Genomic DNA, 26948 nt, shown 5'->3' with positions numbered 1-26948 from the left:
TCTCTGTTTTCGAGGTCTCTGTTTTCGAGACACCCCATTTGCCAGGATGAATCTGAAAATAATTGAGAATATGTAGTCAAAGTGTACTCATTTGTTTTAATGAAAATACTCTAACAAGAATTATTTATGTCATTATATCAAAGGTTGAAATTAAAAATCATACAAAGCCTTTGAGCACTTCTCCTTACAAAATACTAACTGTTAAAACTAACACATTGACATTAATTTTGATTGACAATGATTAAAAATGTTACCGCACTCAACTCATGGTTCGTTAAGGAGCGAATTACTCTTCATAGAACAGTTTCAGCTCAATTTGATTTGAGCAATATTCTATGGTTCCAATCAACATCACAGCCAGCACATTGGCAAAATGTTTATTTATTTGTGGCATTTTATATCCAACAGCCAATTACATTACACAAAATTAAAAAAATGCTATATATTTAAATAAATTGAAAGATTGTTTGTTCCATTCAACTCAGCTCTGTCTCATTGAATGAAACATTCAATCTTTCAACTCATGCAAATATCTCATAAACATTCATGATGTTTATACATTAAGTAATAAAATAGAAACAGATTTTCTGTGTTACATAACAATACCGTAATGGATAAAATGTCCGATAGTGTCAATCAAGCAGTCAGTCGATAAAGATCTTAGCTTTTCAAAAAAGTCTTAACAAATCTCTTATCTATACTCTACTACTCTCTATCTGTATTCTATTAGCAGTTAGGAACAACTTCAATGAGTTCTGATACAAAAACAGTCTCATCACAAGTGCGGTTAAGTACAACTTCTGTTTCTGCCTCTGCATCAATGTTATCATCAACTTTTAATACACATGCATCAGTATGTTCAGTGTGAATACGCTTCTGATGACTTCTAACCTTCCCGGCATCTGGGAATCGTCTTTTGCATATGCTACATTGATATGGCTTTTCTCCTGTGTGAACACGGACATGTCTCTTTAATGTTCTCATTAAGCCAAACATTTTTCCACAAGTCTCGCATTGATACGACTTCTCTTTGGAATGAACTAGAAAATGTTCTTTCAGGTGACCTATTGTGTCAAATCTTTTTGGACACAAATTACACTGGTGAGGTAATCCTTCTTCATGAATTTTCTCATGGTGCACCAATGTACACTTTTCAACAAACTTTCTCCCACAGATCTTGCATACATATGGCCTCCCATACTTATGCAAACGCTGATGCCACTTCATTCGTCTTCTGTTTTCAAAAACTTTTGAGCACTCTTCACATTCAAATATTTCTGAGGTTTTGGATGTCTTTGCAGGCGGTAAATGTTTCTCTTCGTGTTCTAATAGTTGCTTTCTATACATAAAATGTTTGTTACAGATTTTACATAAATAGACAGATACATAGCTTTGATCCTCTCCTTCTTTTAATGTCACGTGCGATTTCAACTGTGAAGGAACATTCATTTTCATGCAATTGTGAATATGAATATTAAAGTCTTTTCTTTCAATAAAGCTTTCACCACACTTATCACAAGTGAATGCTTTTACCCCAACATGATTTAGTTTAACATGTTTGTTGAGAAAATAAAAAGAAGGAAATGTCTCTTTACATTCTTGACACTTAATCTTCTTGCCACCATGACACTGACAGGTGGCATTATGTTGATTCAATCTGTATCTATTTTGAAAGACACTTTTGCAGTATCTACATATACAGACTTTGTCATTATTTTCAGAAACTGTATGTCCTTCTGAAGATACAGTGCTCTTAATATTAGATATATCTTTAATTTCAGCAATCACATCCTTCTCTTCATAGCTATTTCTTACATCTTTGTCATTTATAACCACAATTAAATCTTCAACCAATGTCTCGCCAATTGTTTGCAATTTGGGGCTTTCAAGCTCAGTATTCTGCAAAATGTTTCCACTTTCTAGAACAATTTCAGAGTTTGTTGACACTTTAAGTACTTTTTCAAGGTCAACAATTTTGTCTGATACTGTTGTTGTTTCAAACCCTTTGTGAACACACTTGAAAGTTTGGTCAAGGGATTTCATAAGGTTACTCTGCAGTTCTTCACAATTAGTATCCACATTTTTTCCAACATTAATTCTAGTTACTTGTGTACAAGTATGTTCATAATCAGGTTTACAAATATTTTCAGAAAAGTTCTGAAGGAGTTTTGCTAACGATAACATAACCTCTGACTGTTGACATTGGTTCTGAGAAGAATTCTCCTCTGTTGAAACACAACCATCATTAAGAGTTTCTTGGTTGTCAGTTGGAGAAATTTTTTTACTGCATTTATTGGCTTTGATTTCAATTTTTTGAGGCATTGAAATAGTATTTGTATCTGAAACAACAACTTCAAACTGAATCACTGATGAATCGTCACCAGAACTAAAATTAGTTACAAGAGTACTAGCAATTTTATGATCATCTGAAGGACAATTTGTGTCATTATCATTGTGGTCACCTAACCTTACTTTTTTGGTATCAGTACAACGTTTTTTATGATTTTTATAAGGCCTACTGTTAGAAAACCTCAAATTACAAAGAGGACAGCTATATGGCTTTTCACCGGTGTGACTACGCACATGGACTTTTAAACTTTGTTTGTATGGAAATATTTTTCCGCAATATTCACACTGAAAGGATTTATCTTTCAAATGAACACGCATGTGCTCTTGAAGATGGAATTTCGTAGTATATCGTTTTGGACAAATATCACATTTAAATGGTTTTCCTTCAGTATGAGTGATCTCATGCTTGGCAAGTTGGCTTTTTATTAGAAATGTGCAATTGCAGACTTTACATGTTGGTAATGGTTTGCCAGTATGAACTTGCTGGTGACATTTCAGACTTTTCCTACTCGAATAGCGCTTCAAACATATTTCACACTGAAACACCTTTTCTTTTCCATGGATTCTTTCATGAACAAGTAACTCGCATTTCTTCACAAAACGTTCCTCACAAAACTCACATTTGTGAGGTTTTCCATTCATATGATTGTTACGTACATGTTTTTTAAGATGAGAATTTTCAGAAAACTTCATATCACATAAATTACAGTCATACGTTTTGCAAGTTGTCTTTTTATGATTCTTTAATTCATTACGCGATTTAAAACTCTTTTCACATTTGTAACAGTAATATGAATTTATATCACCATGCTTTGACTTGATGTGTGCAGATCTGTCAAGTTTATAAGTGAATGTTTCATTACATATGTAACATGGAAAAGGGTTTGATCCTTGTTTGTGTATACTCTGCTGATGTAGATAAAGGTAATATTTTGATGAGAATTTGACGTCACATTTTGTACATGGTATGTTCCTGATCTTGGCATGTGTTTGTTTGTGCATCATTAGAGAAAGTTTGTCATTAAATTTGTCCTTACACTCATCACAGTTTAACAACCTGTCATCAGCATAACACTGATTTTCCTTATGGTTCTTAAGTGTCTCTTTAGTTTCAAATGTCTTTGGACAATTCTTGCAGTGCCACACATAGTGTAGTTTTTCATCAACTACCTGGAGTCTTTCATTCTTTTGCAATATTTCTGGATTCATTTTCTCTCTTCTTTTCTGAATAAACTCACTCTTCTTGAAATATCGTCTTGTTACTTCATTCCTAACAAAAAAAAGAGAAATTATTTTATGCTGTGTTTCACATTTTCAACCATTTTCTCTAGAAGAAACAAGGTCTTATGGCCAAAGTGTCATACAACTTTAATTAAGTCAGACACGAAGCCATGGTGAAGCTGACCTCACAGAATAAAGAATGGATTGATCTTAATATTTATTGTTTAATACGATGTACATCGATTTATCTAACAATTATTTTGCTCATTAGAGTAATGTATAACCAAAACATCAAATGATGGCTTCCCTCAGATTATTTGGTGTCAGTTTAAACTTTTACACTATGTTATAATAAATAAATCTAATTTAAAATGTTAATCTTGATTTTTTAATAAACTATAACTATATCACTATATAACTTACAATGTAGGGTTTGAGAAAATTACAGATTTCACACTCCCAAAAAACCTGTTGCAATCATTCTCAACTAGAAAAACTATAAAATGTGGCAATTTATGAAAACTAAAATTGAAATTGCTGTAAATTTGCCTTTTTTTGGTTGGAAAACTTCAATTTTTGGTAAAATTACAGATTTCACAAAACTCTTTATGTAGATTAAATTTCTTTCCACAAAGTTCACATTCATATGGTGTGTCTCTCTTCTCTATAGGCCTAATGTGTTTTCAAATTCCGACTTTGTTTAAACTTATTTACACCGTGTTCACATTTATATGGTGTCCCTCTTTTGTGCATTCTCAACCTCAATCCTGTGTGTATTCTCAAATGCTTTTTCAAATCTCCCTTATGGTTCAATTTCTTCCCACAATGTTTACATTCAAAATGTGTCTCTCCTGTGTGTATTCTTAAATGCTTTTTCAAGTTTCCACTTTGTCCAAATTTCTTCCCACAATGTTCACATGCATATGGTGTCTCTCTTGTATGTATTCTCAAATGTCTTTTTAAACTTCCACTTTCTTTAAATTTCTTCCCACAATTTTCACATCCATATGGTGTCTCTCTTGTATGTATTCTCAAATGTCTTTTTAAACTTCCACTTTGTTTAAATTTCTTCCCACAATGTTCACATTCAAATGGTGTCTCTCCTGCATGTATTCTCAAATGTCTTTTTAAACTTCCACTTTCTTTAAATTTCTTCCCACAATGTTCACATCCATATGGTGTCTCTCTTGTATGTATTCTCAAATGTCTTTCTAAACTTCCATTTTGTTTAAATTTCTTCCCACAATGTTCACATTCAAATGGTGTCTCTCCTGTGTGTATTCTCAAATGCTTTTTGAAATCCCCCTTGTGGTTAAATTTCTTCCCACAATGTTCACATTCAAATGGTGTCTCTCTTATGTGTATTCTCAAATGTATTTTTAAATTTTCACTTTCTTTAAATTTCTTCTCACAATGTTGACATGCATATGGTGTATCTACTGTGTGTATTCTCAAATGCATTTTCAAATTTCCACTTTGTTTAAATTTCTTCCCACAATGTTCACATTCAAATGGTGTCTCTCCAGTGTGTATTCTCAAATGAATTTTCAAATTCCCACTTGTTTCAAATTTCTTCCCACAATGTTCACATTCAAATGGTGTCTCTCTTGTATGTATTCTCAAATGTGTTATTAAATTTCCTTTTTGTTTAAATTTCTTCCCACAATGTTCACATTCAAATGGTGTCTCTCTTGTATGTATTCTCAAATGTGTTTCTAAATTTCTACTTTCTTTAAATTTCTTCCCACAATGTTTACATTCAAGTGGTGTCTCTCTTGTATGTATTCTCAAATGTGTTTTTAAATTTCCACTTAATTTAAATTTCTTCCCACAATGTTCACATTCTAATGGTGTCTCTCCTGTGTGTATTCTCAAATGCTTTTTGAAATCTCCCTTGTGGTTAAATTTCTTCCCAAAATGTTCACATTCAAATGATGTAACTCTTGTATGTATTCTCAAATGTGTTTTTAAATTTCCACTTTGTTTAAATTTCTTCTCACAATGTTCACATGCATATGGTGTATCTACTGTGTGTATTCTCAAATGAATTTTCAAATTCCCACTTGTTTTAAATTTCTTCCCACAATGTTCACATTCAAATGGTGTCTCTCTTGTACTGTATGTATTCTCAAATGTGTTTCTAAATTTCTACTTTCTTTAAATTTCTTCCCACAATGTTCACATTCAAATGGTGTCTCTCTTGTATGTATTCTCAAATGTGTTTCTAAATTTCTACTTTCTTTAAATTTCTTCCCACAATGTTCACATTCAAATGGTGTCTCTCTTGTATGTATTCTCAAATGTGTTTCTAAATTTCCACTTTCTTTAAATTTCTTCCCACAATGTTCACATTCAAATGGTGTCTCTCCTGTGTGTATTCTCAAATGCTTTTTGAAATCTCCCTTGTGGTTAAATTTCTTCCCACAATGTTCACATTCAAATGGTGTCTCTTTTGTATGTATTCTCAAATGTGTTTTTAAATTTCCTTTTTGTTTAAATTTCTTCCCACAATGTTCACATTCAAATGGTGTCTCTCTTGTATGTATTCTCAAATGTGTTTTCAAATGTCCACTTTCTTTAAATTTCTTCCCACAATGTTCACATTCAAATGGTGTCTCTTTTGTATGTATTCTCAAATGTGTTTTCAAATGTCCACTTTCTTTAAATTTCTTCCCACAATGTTCACATTCAAATGGTGTCTCTTTTGTATGTATTCTCAAATGTGTTTTCAAATGTCCACTTTCTTTAAATTTCTTCCCACAATGTTCACATTCAAATGGTGATTCTTTTGTATGTATTCTCAAATGTGTTTTCAAATGTCCACTTTCTTTAAATTTCTTCCCACAATGCTCACATTCAAATGGTGTCTCTTTTGTATGTATTCTCAAATGTGTTTTCAAATGTCCACTTTCTTTAAATTTCTTCCCACAATGTTCACATTCAAATGGTGTCTCTCTTGTATGTATTCTCAAATGTCTTTTTAAATTTCCACTTCCTTTAAATTTCTTCCCACATAGTTCACATTGAAATAGTGTCTCTCTTGTATGTATTCTCAAATGTGTTTCTAAATTTCCACTCTCTTTAAATTTCTTCCCACAATGTTCACATTCAAATGGTGTCTCTCTTGTATGTATTCTCAAATGTGTTTCTAAATTTCCACTATCCTTAAATTTCTTCCCACAATGTTCACATTCAAATGGTGTCTCTCTTGTATGTATTCTCAAATGTGTTGCTAAATTTCTACTTTCTTTAAATTTCTTCCCACAATGCTCACATTCAAATGGTGTCTCTTTTGTATGTATTCTCAAATGTGTTTTCAAATGTCCACTTTCTTTAAATTTCTTCCCACAATGTTCACATTCAAATGGTGTCTCACTTGTATGTATTCTCAAATGTGTTTCTAAATTTCCACTATCCTTAAATTTCTTCCCACAATGTTCACATTCAAATGGTGTCTCTCTTGTATGTATTCTCAAATGTGTTGCTAAATTTCTACTTTCTTTAAATTTCTTCCCACAATGTTCACATTCAAATGGTGTCTCTCTTGTATGTATTCTCAAATGTGTTTCTAAATTTCCACTATCCTTAAATTTCTTCCCACAATGTTCACATTCAAATGGTGTCTCTCTTGTATGTATTCTCAAATGTGTTTCTAAATTTCTACTTTCTTTAAATTTCTTCCCACAATGTTCACATTCAAATGGTGTCTCTCTTGTATGTATTCTCAAATGTGTTTCTAAATTTCCACTTTCTTTAAATGTCTTCCCACAATGTTCACATTCAAAAGATTTCTCAGCTGTGTTCATTTTCAAATTCCTCCCACAATGTTGATTTTCATTTATTTTGTCTTGTTTATCTACTCTTACTAAAAAAAGTGTTTTAAAATCATCTTCATTATACAATATTGTCTCTTGTTGGTAATGTTCACATTTTAATGCTATCTGTGTATGTATTCCTAAATGTACCTTCAGATCACTGAATTCAAATTTATCTCCACAGTGTTCACATTTGTACTTCATGTTTTTTTCGTTTAATCCTACGATCTTGTGCAAAGTTTTTTTTTTAAACTGTATTATTACAGTATATTTACAATATCTATTTTGTGTAAATAAAAAGCACAAAGTCATATAACTGTCCACCAACACACCAATGAGATAACGTACAGTATGCCTTCTTTCAAAACTCTCTTCACATTTCCATCACCATGCTTTGACTTGATACAGTATGTGCAGATCTGTCCATATAGGCCTAGGCCTACAGAAAAGAAAAAATAAGATCTTACTGTTTTGGATCAGGTGCTGTTTTCAGCCACCCCGATAATGATAGGGTGTGTGGTGTATTATGTTTTATGTAAAGAGGCCCGGGTGTCTATTACTGTACTTGTTTGATGATATTGGGTCATTGAAAAGCTTACAGCTTATATGACTCATCACATGACACAATCACATTGTCTTTGCTGCTGGCTGAGAGAGAGAATTGTGTATGTAAAAATAAATAAAAAATGAATAAATTATAAAAATAAAATATAGTTTGCAAGGAATGTTGGTCCAATGAACATAGTTTTAAAGATATTCAACATTGCAGACTTGTATTCTTCTAAAGAATCTATTATAACACTAAGTACATGCAACAGAATATTACCTATCATCCAGCTAAGATTGAATGGAAAGACATGATACAATTGTAAAAACAAAGGAAAACAACAACATCTGACCTCCTTCTGTGGGATATATTTGTCTGTGTTATAATACTAATAGTGCCATTCAAGAGCTAAGAAGCATAGGCCTAGATGTCAGCATTAATAGTTGGAGTGCTGTGAGTTGTAGACGTCAGCATTAACAGTTGGAGGTGCTATGGGTTGTGAAACATGGAATATAGGCAGAAATCACCTTAGTAAATGAGTGGTTGATTACGAAGACGATGAAGTGGAACTATGGTGAACAGTTGTGCTATAAAGGTGAAGTGAACTGTAGTATGTACCGTCGATTTAATGTGGAAATTGAGATAATTTATATATTATACTGTAATATATACAAATCCCACAACAAACCCACTGACAACGTTGCTGTGAAATTGATTAAAATACTTTAATCGAGAAACTCAATAGTTCTTTTCAGACCTAAATATATGTGGTCTGTACCGCAAACATCAGAATAAATATAATATAACTTGGAACTTTTAATCAATTCTAGTTTAACTCTGCTCTTTGCAGGGCGTTTGCCTGTTTCTAAACATAATGCACCAAACAAAAGATAAGATAGAACAAAAGCAGCAGTATTCTAACAAATTAGCCCACTAAATTAATGAATGGGACACCTCTATTCCGGTGCCATCTTTTTATAATATCAATACTAAAATAGTAGTCTGGAAAGGTCAAGCTGGCCTACTTACTAAACACCACCAGATACTACCAGAGCAACAAATCTTCTACCAACCATTAGAGCAGCCAACTGCTTGGAATTGCTTCTTAATGTACACAGTAAACTCTCCCATTCCCAATACCGGAATCTCTTAAAACCAGAAACTCTCCCAAATAACCACGAAACGAAACGAAAACACATTCCGAATACCAGAATTTCTAGAAAACCAGACATATCGGGTCAGCACCAACGATGTCCGGTCCGGAAGAGTTGAATTTCTAACCTTATATATTATAATAATAGGTACTGTACAGGGAGTATGGTCGAAGCGGCCGCCAACCAAAGCGGCCGCCAGTTTAATATCGTCATTTGTATGGAACGCCATGTGCGCTTTAATCTTTGATTGTGATTGTTGATTTAAGTTTGCAATACAGTATTGCAATAATAATTTACGTACGGTATTGCCGAATATTAATATCTCATTTACATACTATCGAATTTTATACAGTATTGCATTAATAATTTACGTACGGTATTGCCGAATCTTTATATCTCATTTACATACTATTGAATCTTTATACAGTATTGCAATAATAATTTACGTACGGTATTGCCGAATATTTATATCTCGTTTATATACTATCGAATCTTTATACAGTATTGCATTAATAATTTACGTATACGGTATTGCCAAATCTTTATATCTCGTTTACATACTATTGAATCTTTATACAGTATTGCAATAATTTACGTACGGTATTGCCGAATCTTTATATCTCATTTTTACATACTATCGAATCTTTATACAGTATTGCATTAATAATTTACGTACGGTATTGCCGAATCTTGATATCTCATTTGACATATGTACTATTGAATCTTTATACAGTATTGCATTAATAATTTACGTACGGTATTGCCGAATCTTTATATCTCGTTTACATACTATTGAATCTTTACAGTATTGCATTAATAATTTACGTACGGTATTTCCGAATCTTTATATCTCATTTTTACATACTATCGAATCTTTATACAATATTGCATTAATAATTTACGTACGGTATTGCCGAATCTTGATATCTCATTTACAGACTTAATCGAATCTTTATACAGTATTGCATTAAATAATAATTTATGTACGGTATTGCCGAATATTTATATCTTGTTTACATACTATCGAATCTTTATACAGTATTGCATTAATAATTTACGTACGGTATTGCCGAATATTTATATCTTGTTTACATACTATCGAATCTTTATACAGTATTGCAATAATAATTTACGTACGGTATTGCCGAATATTTATTATAATTCTCATTTACAGGTACTATCGAATCTTGGTTTTTATTATTAGTAATAGGGTGTGTTATACATTTAAGTGTTATTCCATTGTAATACATTGTTTGTGTTTTCAATAAAGCAACATGGGACGCGCACCTAATGTGCAGCAGCACTATTGCTGGCCGTCAGTCGAGTTATTAGCAGAAATTCGCGTAATTAATTACCGTATCAAACAGACACTTTCATCTTATTTTAGTATTTAAAACTCATTTTCAATTGATCAATATTTAAATATCTGAAGTAATAAAATAGTGTAGAATATTAAATAAATTGCTGTCATCATGTTATTGTAATTAAATTATGATTGCGAACACTACTAGTTACTTTACTAATTAATTAATATACAATAACAAATATTTTTAATTATTAAAGATGTATTGTCCCTTTGACTAATTCCCCAAAAAAATTTTTTTTTTAATTTCGAAAAAAAGTGGGTCATTTTGAAGTATCATAATAGTTATTAACTTTCACCAAAAATTAGTCTAAAAAAAAATAATTTAACCGAAATACAGATGTTTTTTTGTTCAAAGAATAACTTTGACTTCCAGTCAAAGTTTTCAATCAAAACATATCCCATAATGCAATGCGCTTGTTTGGCTACTCTGTATGCATAATCATAAAACTTCCTCGCAATCTGTGTGAAAACACCTTCTCAAGTTGTAAACAATCCTAATTAGCATCATGCATAATGCATACTCATGGTTTGAAATCTTTGTTTACTTTCGCTTGCGACGATTTCTCAGACGAAATGTAATCTATTTAATTTACCTGTTAATTACGTAAACTGCTGTTTTTGGCTCGAATTTTCGACTTAAAGTGAATAACTTTAATATTACTTTGATATGGCCAATTTAAATTTAGAATTTTTTTTTTTTCATTTTTTGTGTTTCAAGGGACAATACATCTTTAATATATTTATATATTTTGATATACTTTATTGATTGGTTTATTTATATATAATTCTTAATAATGGGCTTATTATTATATTATATTAATATACAATATAAACACCCCAATGTATTTTATAGACTTTATTAAACATATCATTTAGAACAGTTAAAATAAGTAATCATCGATTCGCCATTTCGTTTAAAAGAACGTACGCGTATCACATTCAATCTGTAAAAAAAAGAGAAAAAGTTACATAATAATGTAGATTGTTATTTACGTCCGAGGTAAAGAAAACCTGTTGAAACAATGACAATCAAAGATTACAAAACAACGACAATCAAAGCGCACACGGCGTTCCATACAGATTACCGTTATTGAACTAGCGGCCGCTTTAGTTGGCGGCCGCTTCGACCGTAATCCCTGTACAGTACACGGATGATGAATGTATTAATTTCGTTACTATTCTATTAATATCAATTATTATTGTGAAGATCAAATGCATTATTTCCATTCACTACTGAATCATTCATTCGATTCTGGAATACATACGACGGCAAGATCCCCCTGATCCAGACAGCCTGTTTATTATTAATATAAATAGGCCTAGCCTACCTAGGCCTAGTACAGAGTAGTATACAAACGGTTACCTGGTCTCTGCCAAGGTACAGACTTTTATATTAGTCAGCAAGGCAGACTTCACAGACACTCTCACACCAGGGAGTGCTCTCACAGACAGCCACATCAAGCCAAGCATCGGCTGTGCAGTCCAGCGCGGCTGGCTGGTTGGGTGAGTGGCGATCGGATCATCCTGAATCGTCACGATTCTTAGCCTAGAAAGTACAGTATAGCCGCCTATAGGATAGATTTAGAAATCAAAATAAATCTTACCTTTGTTTCAAAGTGAAACCCATAAAAATCTGCAGAAAAAGAAGTTATGATTGAGTTCCGAACGATCGTGTACAGCAAAAAGTAGGGCGCCATTTACTCAGTTTAAAGTGCGCCTCGCACGTCGAGTAGGGAAACGTAAAGTTATTCTAGGAAATATTATGAATAGGCTAGGCTATAACATGCAGTAAATGAACATGAATAGGCCCATTATCGAACTAAATAGAAAGTGCAAATTAATCATAATGTTTGTTTTGATTTGGAATAATAATTTTTATTGTATTGTAAATAATTTTTCAATTACCTGGAATTGTTTAGGTACCGGACTATCTACTATATTATTATTTTATTTCTTTTATTTTGATGTTTTGATTTTGTAATACTACATTTTTTATTTACATTTGAATATTTTAACCCATTGAAAACAAAATTGAATGAAATAATGTTAGTGTCAGATTATTTGGAGAATACATAATAATATTCGTTCTTATGGAAACGTTGTCCAAAAATGACCCGAACTTTGGGCATTTTTTACCTTTGACGTACATGTATAACTCCGTAGATAGATCTCAAATTAATTGGTTTCTATTCAGAACTTTTCCAAGAAAATGACCAAGAATAAGTTTATTGACCTTTGACCTGTAATAGTAGTAGGCCTACTCATTTTAATCTCAAGAATATAACAAAATACTTTCTTTCACCTGTATTACCGTATATAAAATTAATTATAATAATAACAACTTTATTTAGACATTGGTGGTACAACACTAACCAGAGGTATATTTTCACAAGGGCGTTTTAGCTTAGTTATGAAAACTATATTTTCCACTTATATATTTCTTTTCTTGCATTATATATGTTCATTATCGGTTGTTTATTTATTATGCTACTCTGTATTTTGCTCTATTATTTGTGGAAATAAATATTATTATATATTATATACATTTATAAAATTATCATTCACTATGAGTAAAAAATTATACAATAAAAATACACCTTGGGACTAAAAAAAAATTAAAATATATGTGTATAGTGTATATAATTTCTTTTGCAAAATTCATGTCGGATTTCAGGAAATAAAATGCATTATTATTAATTTAGTACATGCTTTAACCATTAGTAACAGCTCTAATTAACATTTTGAGGTGAAGATATTGTTGAATTTTAAAAGACATGTTGATAACGTCCAGAAAGGTATGATGTGAACCACTATAACCGATTCAGATAATAAGCCATTAATAGCCTACTAAATAGGGAAGTTTATGTAATACTATAATCAACAACAAGGTCGAAAGCTTTTCTAAAGATCAATGAAAAGAGACTGAACCAATGACTTTACCCCGGACTTTACCTCCATACCTCTGTGGATCCAGCTCAGTCGTGGGCTTGATTGCACGTGTGGAATAAGTGGGGAGACTCCCAGATTTATAGGACCCAGTATTATTTGTAGAAAGAAATTATATTCATTTAAAACAAATCGGTAGTCCTAACTAACGTTATGCGGAACAGAAAAAGAATACGAACATGGATCAACATCAGTAAATGGAAGGTTAAACATTATATTATTGGCAACGGTACGTAAAATACATTTATTCCCTCTGCAATAATAGCAGGTTCGTTAGTGGTGTGGTATATAGACTCATAAATAAAGTGATTTATACCGTCTTCTTTAACAACATAACTGTCGGTGAAGCAAGAGGCTAACTCACTATACTGTTTACTTTCTCGATTAAGGTCCTCAAAACGTTACAGTCTTTTTCATTTCGTGCTTTTAGTGCACAGAGAATAATTAGGAGTTGCGTTTGGTTTTCTCCAGTAAACTTGGTATCCTTCAATTTTTTCCCGTTTTGATTTTTAACAAAATCCGGATACTTTGCTAAAACGCTTTTTTGTTATACTGACAACGTTTGTCCTGTCCTTGAATCTGTTAACCTTTAGATATATGGTCTTAATTTTCAGCTTGAACATAGAACACCAATCTTTAAATTCAAACTCAGATCACTTTTGTAACCGATGACATAACACACATGCTAACGGTGGAGAAGCTGAAACCTTCCGTGATAAAAGTCAGGAGTTATTTCCATTTTTTTATTCTTATCTATCTGACTGAATTAACGTCTGTCCATCAATAGGCCTACTCTAAATTTCATTGGAGGATGGTACTCATTGTTGGTATAAAAGTGGAAGCTTTGTTGGAACGCTGATACCGAAGTTAAAAAACAAAAATAAAACCTTTATGTGGAATTTCCTTCTAGGGCTGTTAAAAAGCGGGCGGACACACAACTAAGAAATATACTATGCTAAATTTAAAAAAAAACGAAATTTCAACTCATGTGTCAACAATAATTAAAGATGTATTGTCACTTTGAAAAAAAAAAAAAAAAAAAAAAAAAGATTTCGAAAAAAAGTGGGTCATTTTGAAGGATCATAATAGTTATTAACTTTCACCAAAAATTAGTCGGAAAAAAAATCATTTAACTGAAATACAGACGTTTTTTTGTTCAAAAAATAACTTTGACTTCCAGTCAAAGTTTTCGATCAAAACATGTCCCATAATGGAACGCGCTTGTTTGGCTACTCTGTATGCATAATCATAAACTTCCTTGCGATCTGTGTGAAAACACCTTCTCAACATTGACGATCGAGTTGTAAACAATCCAAATTAGCATATGCAATTAAATGCATACTCGTGGTTTGAAATCTTTGTTTACTTTAGCTCGTGACGATTTTTCAGACGAAATGTAATCAAACTATTTTTACCTGTTAATTACGTAAACTTGTTGTTTTTGGCTCGAATTTTGGACTTAAAGTGAATAACTTTAATATTACTTTGATATAGCCAATTTAAATTTAGAATATTTTGACCTTCATTTTTTTGTGTTCCAAGGGACAATACATCTTTAAATAACAGCGAAGGACGGACATGGTGAAAGATGCATGTACTGTAGGCCTCTGATTTGTCCAACATAAAACAAGGAAGAAAAAGTCCAAGATTTCAGTAAAAGATTTCTCAACTTACAAAAATTTTCCCCAACACCCTCCAAAAAAAGGAGTAAACAAGAAATATTTCTTACAAAAAACGCTGCTCGCTTATTGAAAAATATTTTTTATTTCAAATGTTTTTGAATGTGTCATTTTATTGTCACATAATAGTTATTTTACCTGAAAAAATAGTAATTTAAAGCAACAAATACTTAAATTGTCTGTCAGACAATGGTTTGGGGTTTCCTTTTCTCTTTTTATATGTGAATAAATATTATTTTGTTGTTACAGAAGTAAATACTCAATTTCTGTCACTTTAGTTAATTTTATTGCTAAGGTCAAATCTGGGGGTCACTTTATCACCCTAGATATTTCAAGTGTTTAGTATGGACTGTTTCGATAATAATTCAATGAATATCTGACAGTAAATTACAGTCAAAAGTCATAAATACCAGAAATGCTTTGTGATTTGTAATTTTAGCATGACATGTCTTAAGACCTAATAGACTCTTTTCCCAGACGTTTTTTTGGGTCTACAGTAGCAGCTGGAAATCTATAAAATTATATGGAGTTTCCATTTTCGCAAAACTGTCGTCCTTAGAACTATAACTGCTGCTTGCTTTTTATTGAGTAGTTCTAATGGGACGTAGCGGGCTAGAGCAGCAGCGTGAAAAATATCTCAAGAACTACAATTGTTATAATTATAAAGTTAGTTGATTTGTGTTACGTTATTTATAAATAAATAATTTGTTTTCGGTCAATGTATGCATCCATCCAACGTACGGCGTATACATAGCAGCAAAGATACCGAAGTTAAAAAAAATAAAAATAAAACCTTTATTATGTGAAAGAATATTAATTTTTTTCGTTTTTTTTTTCAAAGTCTGATGATTATTATTGATCTTAATTTTTTCGGGGACAATACATCTTTTAAAGATGAATTGTCTCCCAAAAACATAAACAATGAAGATTAATAAAATCAGATTTTGAATAGGCCATTTTATTTTTGTAGGCCTACTTTTAATAGGCCTAATGTAATCACTTCCTCAGAAAAAAAACATGTTCAGGTAAATTTTTTTTTTTCCATCAATTTTTTTTAAGAACATCAAAATGGCATATTTAAAAAAAAACACATTTTTTTTCAGTGGGAAAATATATATTTAAATAAAAAGGAAAACATAGCCCTATCAATTATCATGCCATAATCTTCCAGGCCCAGGCCTACTAATAATGATATGGAACAATCAAGAGTGTATACTACTGTACTACACGGCGATCGACCTCGCTGCCATATTGGCGTGGTTTCGAGTCGCCTTGTTGAGCATTCTTTATGACCTGAGAACGTACAGAGTGTTTGTGGTCGATGCATGGTGGTAAAAATACTGGGTATGTATAAGTTTCCGAATTTAACTTATATTTGGAGGTAATATTCACAAAATAGATGCTTTGAGCATAACGTTAATGTTTATTCTTATATACTATATCTCGCAATGGTTAGATTAGTCGCAATAAGGTACATTTTTAACGGGTTTTCTAATGTTGGTCGGCGATTCTAGGTTCTGATCAAGGCTAGCCTAGGCCTAGTGACGCGAGTAAGTAGGTCTGAACCGGAAAAACAACATCTTGTTTGTATGCCGAGTCTAGGCCTACATGGTAAGCTTTTTTCCAAAAGCAGACTGTATTGATAGAATTTTACTTAATATTTGAATCGATGATTAGATTAGAAATACAGTAGGCCTCTACTTGAAGGAATAGATAATTATTGCTGTAAAAAACGTGTAAAGTCAATCAATTGCTGCTGCTGCAGTTCACAACTCCCACTGCTACACCATGCAATGCATGCATCATCACACACATCGTAATTGGCGTTTCGTATGAATGCTAACGGCGGTGGTAGGCCCTGCTTTAGGTGTGTAAGGATTATAACATGACAGTAGGCCTACTAAAGTATGTTTTACATAAAGAAAGTTTCACATTAATTGATAAATGTTTTGTAAACATAACACAAATTGTATGCAGTGAATACTATGCAACATACATAGCCCCACCCCAACCCACTAAACTCTATTATTTTATTATTATTATTAATTGCCGTTTTTTTAGGGTGTAATAATAATAATAATAATATGGTAACATGTATAATCAATTCTCCCTAAATATGAAAAATACCATTATACAAAAATAAAATTAAAAGAAGTGAATAAAATAAAAATTCAAAATGTTCAATATAGTCAATATACTGTAGGCCCTTGTTTATTCCAGGAAGATGTTTCCCAAACAATGTTCGAGGTATGGGGGAGTTTATTCAAAGCAGGAGCATTTACTCAAATAATTACTGTAAAATAAGCAAAGTGACTCGAGTCATTGACCTTTGTCCCTGGTGTTGATTTGAACCCTCTCAACATTTTAATGGAGTTTTTAAGTATAAGATTAAATAAAAGTGAAAACACTTTAATGGGATTGCAAGTAAACAATCCCCTTTCCCCTATAAAGTGTGTACTCTACACACCCTTTTTACATCTTTACACGTTCCAAAAACATCCTAATTTCACCGGAAGCCTGCCAGAATTGCATCCAATCTCCCAAATATAAAAAAAAATATTTTTTAAACTATGTTTCTGTCCGAAGTTTAAGTCATGTACACCATGTTTATATGTTTTTGTTTTTTTTTGTATCTATTATGTTGTGTTTATTGTTTTATGTTTTTTATGTAAAAGGGTCCTGCGAAAACAGAAGTGTAAACTTCTCTATGCAGGATCCTTGCCATCATTTATGCTATAAAACTGTATTTATAAACGATGAGTAAATAAATGTGAATTGAATATAATTCATAGTAAAAATAAATATAAAATTGCAACAAAAACACAACATAAACTTAATTTAATTACATTTTTTAATTTATTTTAAAAATTTAATTTTGATTTAAAGACACTCTCCTTACCGGTACATTGTGTACATTGTTTTCTCTTTGATTATAATTAATACCACACAGTACACAGTAAAATCATTTAAGAAAAGAAATGACCTGGTTTAATGTACAGTAATATTATAAGAAATGACCTGGTTTAATGTACAGTAATATTATAAGAAATGACCTGGTTTAATGTACAGTAATATTATAATTAAAGTACAGGCATTATTTTTATAAATATTGTAATTTGTAAAACAAATGCAGGGAAATTGCCTTCAATTTGCTTTTCTCTGAAATACTTTATAATTGGTAAATAATAAACAAATATGTTTTTTTTATAGTGTCAAAGATATGTAACAAACATGGATAGTTTTCCAGCTGAGAGTACAGACAACTCTATACTTCTGACAACAGGAGATTCCCTGCCAATCCAAGATGATCTTGATAACCAGTCAACAGGCAGTTCAGAGGCAGAGGTGGTGGATCCAGAAAGTTGTGTTCTCTTTCTTGAATGTGAAGATCATCCCAGCCTCGATCCTGATGGTCTGGGACTTTCAGTCTCCTTTTCTGATGATGAAGCTGTTTACCTTCCTTTAGATTCTGGAGAAGATGGACAATCAGAGAGTCAAGTCGAGGAAGTGGATGACATTGGTGGAGGTTTGAGTGGCACAGCATCAAGATTTGGTAAAGAGAAACCTTTTCAGTGTGATATATGTTTGAAAACTTTTCAACACAAAGCAACTATGAAAAGACACAAATTGATACACACCGGAGAAAAAATATTTTCATGTAACCATTGTAGCAAAAGTTTTCATCGTAAATGTACTCTAAAGCAACACCTCACTACTCATAAAGACCAGGAAATGTTAAAATGTGAAGAATGTGCAAAGACCTTTGTATTGCAAGAAGATTTAGATGAACACAAATATGTGCATTCTGGAGAGTTGAGGTTTCATTGTGAAGTCTGCTCAAAGGGATTTGTCATTAAAAGCATGCTGAACAAACATATGAAAGTTCATTCAACTGAAAAGCCCTATGCTTGTTTTGAATGCGGTAAGCTCTTTAAAGATCGCCCATCTTGCAAAATCCATGAAAGAGTTCACACCGGTGAGAAACCTTATGAATGTGGTGAATGTGGGAACAAGTTCGCACGTCGAGGTGTTCTACGTCGACATGAGCAAAGTCATCGCGGAGATCGTCCGTTTCCGTGTTTACATTGTGATCGTACGTTTACTAGACGATTTCATCTCACAAATCATATGAAGAATCACACCGGGGATAAAAAGTGTCCGTGTGAAGATTGTGGAAAATTTTTTATAACCCCATCGGCTTTGCGTAAACACAGGTTGATACACACAAGACCCTTTCAGTGTAATCTTTGCGGAAAACGGTTCAGTCAAACGTACTACCTTGCATCGCATAGAAAATCTCATGAAAATCCAATTCCAAAACCGCCAGTTTTAAAATATGAGTGCCAAATGTGCGAGAAACGTTTTCAGCGAAAGTTATTACTTGAAGATCATGAACGTATTGCTCACAATAAAAAACGATATCAATGTCCAGACTGCCCGTTGAAATTCTCACATCGCGGAAGTTTAACGAAACACAGGCGTAAGCACACAGGAGAAAAGCGTCATGTTTGCGAGTTATGTGGACGTCGTTTCACTTGGAAGAATGACTTGATTGTTCATTGGCGTTCACATACCGGTGAAAAACCTTTTCAATGTGACATTTGTTCAAAATGTTTTGTTGACAAAAGTGGCTTTAGAAAGCATCAGCGATTACATACAGGAGAAAAGCCATATAAATGCGACGTGTGTCCATCAAAATTTGGCCGTAAGGACGAACTAATTTTACATACACGATCCCACACCGGAGAACGACCGTTTGAGTGTAAAATTTGTGAAAAAAGATTTAAATGCAACAGTAATCTGAAGCGACATGAACACACACACAAAAAAGATAAACCTTTTAAATGTAATACTTGTACAAAGAGTTTTGATACGGATGAAGATCTAAATTACCATGAACTTGTTCATACACAAGAGAGGCCATACCACTGCAGGCAATGTCCAAAGACATTTAGGTGTAGTAGTAATCTACGCAGACATGTAAAAACTCATGTGAAAAAAGAGAAAAAACTTGAGGCACTTGCAGCAAAATCAGCAGCTGTTGCAGCTTCATCTTTGGAACTTGACTACAATCATAAAGAATCGTTAGATAGGAGTGAAAGTCCATTACCAGGTACCATCAGTCCTCTACGAGCTACTACTCCTGAACCATACCCTGCATCGCCGATTTCTACATCTTCTCTTGAATCAGCACCTACACCTGATTCTCTGTACTCTTCTGCAGAGTCTGCTCCTACTCCAGACTCGATATACTCTCGTCCATCATCACCAGAACAGTCCAATAGCTTACCAGAAAAACAACTTTTATCTTCAGAAGAGTTTACAAATAACTCTTGTTTCCTGCCAGAAGACTTGTCAGTCAAAACACGACACGGTGCTAACTTGAAGCATTCAGAGAGTTCATCCAGTTTAAATGAACAGAATTTATCTAACAAACTCCATTCAATATTGACTACTCCATCCAGAATATTGTCAGAAGACTTAAATAACACTTCATATAGTGAGAACATTCCACCGACACCAACACGTCTTTTTGAAGTAAGGTCTGAGAACTGTACACACAATTCTAAATCGCCAAACGTTAAGCCAACATCACCACCATATAATTCTAAGTTCATTCCATTAAAAAAATCATTAATAATCAAAACGGATATAAATTCTGGAAACGCTCAAGACAATATAATGGATTCAGCTGTTAAAGTATCTTCCCCTTTAGATAGTAAACCGCCATTGTCCTCTGAAGATTCCTCAGGTTCAGTAAAAGAGGTTGATGAAGACACATCATTCTGTGCTGAGCAGACAACTGCTATTGATTATAGCAAGCTTACCTATGTTTGATAGTTGACAATATAAAACAAACTCAGAAAAAAGTGACGCAAGCCATTGTGATGAATCATAATTTCCTATACTTTTTTCGGAGTTTGTTTTTATCATATACCTTATTAGTGGACCTTTACATATTAATTAATTAATTGTAACAGATTGGATGTTGTACTGTACAGTGACTGTAAGTGGCTTGCCCACACAGTAAAATGTTTTTAGGCCCTAATTTGAACCTTGACCTTGGTTAGCACCCAACTCCAAAAGATTGATTCCCACTCGCATACTACTATTATAAAATACTTGTGTTCCATTTTTTTCAGATTTAAAATTCTCCTTATTATATTAATTAAATTGGATTTAATACATGTTTATGTACAATATATTACAGTTTTAACTAATTATTTTCCAAATATAATTCCAAAAATATTAAAACTGCCTCCTTGTATAGGTAGCATTTTAGTATCATTATTTTAACAAATAACTTCCACAATTGGTTATTGTTAAGATTAACAATACAAGATACTGTATATGCAATCATTGACTTAAAGTAACAAACTACACATTGTCCGAGAGCCATTGTTGGCTTTTCTAACAAAACAATACAGGTCTACTGTTTGTACAAAAAGCCCTATTTAAAAGTGTGAATTATATATTTTTTAAATTAAATTTTCCTGATGCAATTTTTAATATGTGTGATATTTTAAATGTAACATATATGGTGTGTTTTAACTTTGAATGTTGGACCATATATCGCGCGCAATACAAAGTGGGCAGGTAGGCTATCCCTCCAATACAACTAGGTGCTTTTATAGTATTTTTGATGACTGTTTAGATTTTGTAATACTGTTGTAGGTTGTTTGCGTTATTGTAAACCACCCTGATCTCACTTGAATATAAGCATTTTCTGTGTAATCTCCATTTCTAAATGTTTTTATGCAAAAATATGCATGTGTTAAGCAAACCGCTAACCATTGACTGACCACAAACTTGTAGGAGTAGATGTTTATACTTGAGCCAGCAAGTGGTACATTTTGGTCCGTGAACATTTTAGCTTCTGTACAGTAAATTGTAAAAACAGCTTCATACAGATTAGCATGTGATGCATAATTGACCAATCAAATAGCAAGGATACACTCAGGTGTCCTAGTTGTTACTCTCTCTAATTGTGTTGATGGTCAAAGTATATTGATCGAACGTTGAGGCATTCGACAGTTTTTTAAAACTTTACGTGGTGTAGCTCCAACTTTATATCAACATATTATTGACATTGATAATTTATATCTCTTTACCAGCTTATCTTATTGGTTCTTTTGGTCACAGTAAAGGCCAGTTTACAGAGACAAGGGGTAAACGAAAACAAAATGTAATTTCTTATGACCGTATACGTAGTGGACTGGCAGTTGAACGGAAGCATGCTCAGAATTGATATAGAGTATTATGCGGGATACGATTTTTGCTTACTGTTGCTGCTCATCTGTGTAAATTAGCCTTAAGAGTATCCTAATTGAAGGGAGACCTGTGTTGTGATTACAGTAATTATGGCTAGATAATTGTATAACATTGGTTTTAAGTTCCAACCACTAATTGCTAGTATGAATAGAGATGCATTACATTTGTGATTAATAGTTGTATGTGAATACAGAGGGAAAGAATGAACCAGGTTGGAATACCTGACTATTAATATATTATATACAAGTTAATTTTAGAGCATAATATACAGTGTATAGTGTATGTTTAAAGTGATTATTGTTATTCTAATTCAAATCCTATGCGGGTGTGATAATGTAATTTTTATAATTTGACCATTAGTCAGTGTAGTGCCAATTTTGAAATTACATGTTGTCAACCATTTTATCTTGACGAAAACAGGCACAGTATTTTTGGATTGTAGAGTGTTAAGGTAGATTCTGAAATTATGTGTGCAAATATTTGTACATTTTTTTTACATTTTTTACCCATGTAAAGTGTTTAAAAAGTGTGCTGATAGATGATTTTAATACAATTTGTTATATAATATTTAAAACCAAATTTATATTGTTATTTTGAATAGTAGCATTTGTAAAGCCTTCCTTATCATTTATATCATTTACATATAAAAAAACGATTTTGAAATTTTAAATTTCTGATGTGGTGCTTATTATATATAGCCTATAACAATTATCGGAGCTGTTTTATTTTCAGTGTCACAGATTTCCTCATTTCCCTATTTGCAGTTTTCAATTGAATATTCCAAATTCTACATTGCTACACTGAAAACAATGAAATAAAATTGATTCTTTTAATTGTAATCTAATTATAATATTGACCACCATGACGTACTGTATAGTGTGTAATAGGTACTTCGTTAGTAGGGTATTTACTAACTGGAGGACTATTTCAAAATGTAAATGTGGATAATGATCATGTCATTTATTTCATGGACAAATAAATTTTGTAGAAAATTTAAGTGCATCTTTTTTTTCATTTAATTTAACTAGGGTATTTCACTAGCAGCATACTGTAATGAGATTGTAAGCCTGAACACAACTGTAATGTGTACAGCGCCCCCACACCGCACAATTCGTGCACATGGTTTTGACAGCCATCTTGATTCTGGAGTTTCTGCATTAAAAGTTATAAAAGTTTACACAGTCGTCTATTGCGTTATTATAGTCATTATTCGGACCCACAAGTCATAACATTACACATACCATACTAATTTACACTATAGTAGTTAATATTCATTAATTAATTAACATGTCACTGTAAATAAATAAATATATATCACATGATGTCATCACATTGCAAATGTCTTCAGAATACATTGTATTTTTTCATCATTTCTGTATGAGATGATTTCCAATTTAAAAAAATCAATTGAGGTGCAAGATTCTTTTGAGCGAACATTACAGTTGGATATTGGAAGCATTCATTATTATTGTTGGATACTAACTTTGGGACCAAAAAAGGTTCCCCTTTATTGGTTCCCCTTTATTGGTTCCCCTTTATTGGTTCCCCTTTATTGGTTCCCCTTTATTGGTTCCCCTTTATTGGTTCCCCTTTATTGGTTCCCCTTTATTGGTTCCCCTTTATTGGTTCCCCTTTATTGGTTCCCCTTTATTGGTTCCCCTTTATTGGTTCCCCTTTATTGGTTCCCCTTTATTGGTTCCCCTTTATTGGTTCCCCTTTATTGGTTCCCCTTTATTGGTTCCCCTTTATTGGTTCCCCTTTATTGGTTCCCCTTTATTGGTTCCCCTTTATTGGTTCCCCTTTATTGGTTCCCCTTTATTGGTTCCCCTTTATTGGTTCCCCTTTATTGGTTCCCCTTTATTGGTTCCCCTTTATTGGTTCCCCTTTATTGGTTCCCCTTTATTGGTTCCCCTTTATTGGTTCCCCTTTATTGGTTCCCCTTTATTGGTTCCCCTTTATTGGTTCCCCTTTATTGGTTCCCCTTTATTGGTTCCCCTTTATTGGTTCCCCTTTATTGGTTCCCCTTTATTGGTTCCCCTTTATTGGTTCCCCTTTATTGGTTCCCCTTTATTGGTTCCCCTTTATTGGTTCCCCTTTATTGGTTCCCCTTTATTGGTTCCCCTTTATTGGTTCCCCTTTATTGGTTCCCCTTTATTGGTTCCCCTTTATTGGTTCCCCTTTATTGGTTCCCCTTTATTGGTTCCCCTTTATTGGTTCCCCTTTATTGGTTCCCCTTTATTGGTTCCCCTTTATTGGTTCCCCTTTATTGGTTCCCCTTTATTGGTTCCCCTTTATTGGTTCCCCTTTATTGGTTCCCCTTTATTGGTTCCCCTTTATTGGTTCCCCTTTATTGGTTCCCCTTTATTGGTTCCCCTTTATTGGTTCCCCTTTATTGGTTCCCCTTTATTGGTTCCCCTTTATTGGTTCCCCTTTATTGGTTCCCCTTTATTGGTTCCCCTTTATTGGTTCCCCTTTATTGGTTCCCCTTTATTGGTTCCCCTTTATTGGTTCCCCTTTATTGGTTCCCCTTTATTGGTTCCCCTTTATTGGTTCCCCTTTATTGGTTCCCCTTTATTGGTTCCCCTTTATTGGTTCCCCTTTATTGGTTCCCCTTTATTGGTTCCCCTTTATTGGTTCCCCTTTATTGGTTCCCCTTTATTGGTTCCCCTTTAATGGGGGATCCAGGGAAATTGGGCCCCATAAATTGGTGGCGCTGTTCAAAAATATGATCCAGAGCAAAGAATATCATTTATATTCTTTGTCCAGAGCCACAAACGTCACATCACAGGGATCATCCAAGCAGCATGCAGCAGGCAGGTGGTGCGTATTAAGTGCAGCCTACCCTACCTTTAGGCCTAGCTAGACCTATTGATTTTTCACTTAAGGTTGGGTAAAGTAGAGGCCTAGCACACTACAGGTAATAGTAATTTGCTATAGTAGTAGTAGGTCGTGCGGAGCTACTGTAGGTCCGTTTCGGTCCTGTTTTTATTTCGGCGTGAGTGATGTTGTGTGTTGTAAATGTATTGTTATTGTTAAGTTGTAGGCCTATCCTACTACTAGGCTAGGCCTAGTTACTAGGCCTAACTAAAGTCTAAATTGCCTCTTAATCTATCTAGAGGGCCTAGGCCTATTATTAGTAGGGGGGGGGGGGGTAGGTAGGTAGGTAGAGAGGCACTGCCTAGTTGGTGGATGAACAACAGACTGAAGGTTATCCGATCCTGAGAATGGCCTGGAAATTAGGCAAAAAAAAAGAAGACTGTGTCAACATGAAATAAAAGTCGTGCAGGCTAAGTTGCAAGAAAGTGAAACTTTTCAGGGATGAAACTCCTGGTGGGGGACGTAACGCAATCTACGCAACGTAAGAAAATGCCCTTCTAATAATTGTGTTTGCCCTCGCCTGCGTGAAATCAAACCTGCGATGTTTTCAGCACTATTGCGTCGTCGGTCATGATTAATTGAGCAAATAGTATGGCCACCAAAAAGCTAAATAAATCGCTATTTATAATTTATTTATTGCCTACAGGCAAATGACAAATAAAGATCATACTTCTAGTTCTACTAATATTTTTATTTTACATTTTTTTCAGACTATACTAACAAGCCATGAAAGATGAAATCAAATTAAATAATCTTAGTCTGCCTCCTGGTGATGAGCCATGGAAGCAGCGACTTAGTCGAATTTTTGGTGAGGCGATTCCATTCTTAATACCAGCGACAACTGCATTTTTTTGTAAGTTGGTTTTTTTCTTGTTTTGGAAGCTGGGTGGGAGGGGGAACTAAAGGAGGATGCATATAAATGAGCACAAAATCAAAAGAATGATTGCTTGTATGACCATTAACATTCATACAACAGTACTATTATTTGAATTTGTAATTTTTTGTTTTACAGTATGGCTTGCGAAAAGAAAAGAAAATTCAAACCGCCAAAGAGAGGAAGAGTTACAACGTGAGCTTACAGCTCTGAAACAACGTGAGAATGAGTTTGAAGCTAAAAATCCACAGATTTCATTTCAAAAAGCGCTTCATCAACAGGATTCAGAATATAGAAAAATCAACCAAGATTTAGATAAGATAGCCGAGGGACTTAAAGACAGGCAGGACATATTTTGCAGCGTGTTCAAGAATAAAGTAGACCGGTTAAAGGTTGAGAAACATCTTTTAGATTTTGGATACTCAAGGCCGTATGACAAGGATTTGACATTGTACAAGGGATTGAAGGAGATCTTTGAAAAAGATACACATTGTGGGAACACTAGGGATGAGAATGGATGTATGATGTGGACATTAGTTGATTTATGGCGAGCAAAGGCAAAGCTGCTTAAATTTGAAAAAGCATCTGCACAAATGCAAAATAAATAGTGAACAGTAGGCTACATTTGCAAATCATGCCAATAAAAAATAAGTGAATTTAAAAAAAAGGAAGAGTCAACTCTTCTAACATGTGTGATATATGTGTTATTGTTTGTATTGTGAAATTCGAAATAAATTGAATTGAACACAAATGATAAACAATTTAAAATATACATTATATAATAAAATACAATTATAAAAACAGAAATTTGGAATAATATAATATTATTGTTAGATTAAGATTTTTTT

At 33.2% G+C, this 26948-nt stretch overlaps 4 protein-coding genes across 8 annotated transcripts; 2 read left to right on the top strand and 2 right to left on the bottom strand.

The window, feature by feature from the left end:
• Positions 1-91: 91 nt before the first annotated feature.
• On the bottom strand, positions 92-12150 carry LOC140054320 (uncharacterized). Of its 4 annotated transcripts, XM_072099272.1 has the most exons (4): positions 12057-12123; positions 11816-11998; positions 7734-7824; positions 92-3619 (listed from the first exon to the last, which is right to left on the bottom strand). In XM_072099272.1, the coding sequence occupies exon 4, from the start codon at positions 3556-3558 to the stop codon at positions 727-729; it is 2832 nt and encodes a 943-aa protein (XP_071955373.1). In that variant the 5' UTR covers positions 3559-3619; positions 7734-7824; positions 11816-11998; positions 12057-12123; the 3' UTR covers positions 92-726. The 4 variants fall into 4 exon arrangements, with proteins under 4 accessions (XP_071955373.1, XP_071955382.1, XP_071955364.1 ...); XM_072099281.1 differs by lacking the exon at positions 11816-11998 and having other exon boundaries at positions 12057-12149; XM_072099263.1 differs by lacking the exons at positions 7734-7824; positions 11816-11998 and having other exon boundaries at positions 12057-12150.
• On the bottom strand, positions 5551-7704 carry LOC140054424 (uncharacterized). The gene has a single exon (XM_072099407.1). It carries the CDS (start codon positions 7695-7697, stop codon positions 5622-5624), a length of 2076 nt encoding a protein of 691 aa, XP_071955508.1. The 5' UTR covers positions 7698-7704; the 3' UTR covers positions 5551-5621.
• Positions 12151-16384: 4234 nt separating the features above from the next.
• Positions 16385-23558, top strand: LOC140054375 (uncharacterized). Its single transcript, XM_072099352.1, has 2 exons — positions 16385-16421; positions 18288-23558. Exon 2 carries the CDS (start codon positions 18309-18311, stop codon positions 20913-20915), a length of 2607 nt encoding a protein of 868 aa, XP_071955453.1. The 5' UTR covers positions 16385-16421; positions 18288-18308; the 3' UTR covers positions 20916-23558.
• A 1432-nt stretch (positions 23559-24990) lies between these two features.
• LOC140054595 (coiled-coil domain-containing protein 127-like) lies at positions 24991-26932 on the top strand. Of its 2 annotated transcripts, none has more exons than XM_072099658.1 (3): positions 24991-25169; positions 25937-26079; positions 26239-26932. In XM_072099658.1, the coding sequence occupies exons 2-3, from the start codon at positions 25953-25955 to the stop codon at positions 26706-26708; spliced, it is 597 nt and encodes a 198-aa protein (XP_071955759.1). In that variant the 5' UTR covers positions 24991-25169; positions 25937-25952; the 3' UTR covers positions 26709-26932. The 2 variants fall into 2 exon arrangements, with proteins under 2 accessions (XP_071955759.1, XP_071955751.1); XM_072099650.1 differs by having other exon boundaries at positions 24997-25266.
• Positions 26933-26948: the final 16 nt, after the last annotated feature.

The sequence above is a fragment of the Antedon mediterranea genome, chromosome 1 (genome assembly GCF_964355755.1).
Source record: "Antedon mediterranea chromosome 1, ecAntMedi1.1, whole genome shotgun sequence".
Lineage (NCBI taxonomy): Eukaryota > Metazoa > Echinodermata > Crinoidea > Comatulida > Antedonidae > Antedon > Antedon mediterranea.
This window is presented reverse-complemented; position numbering and strand designations above follow the sequence as displayed.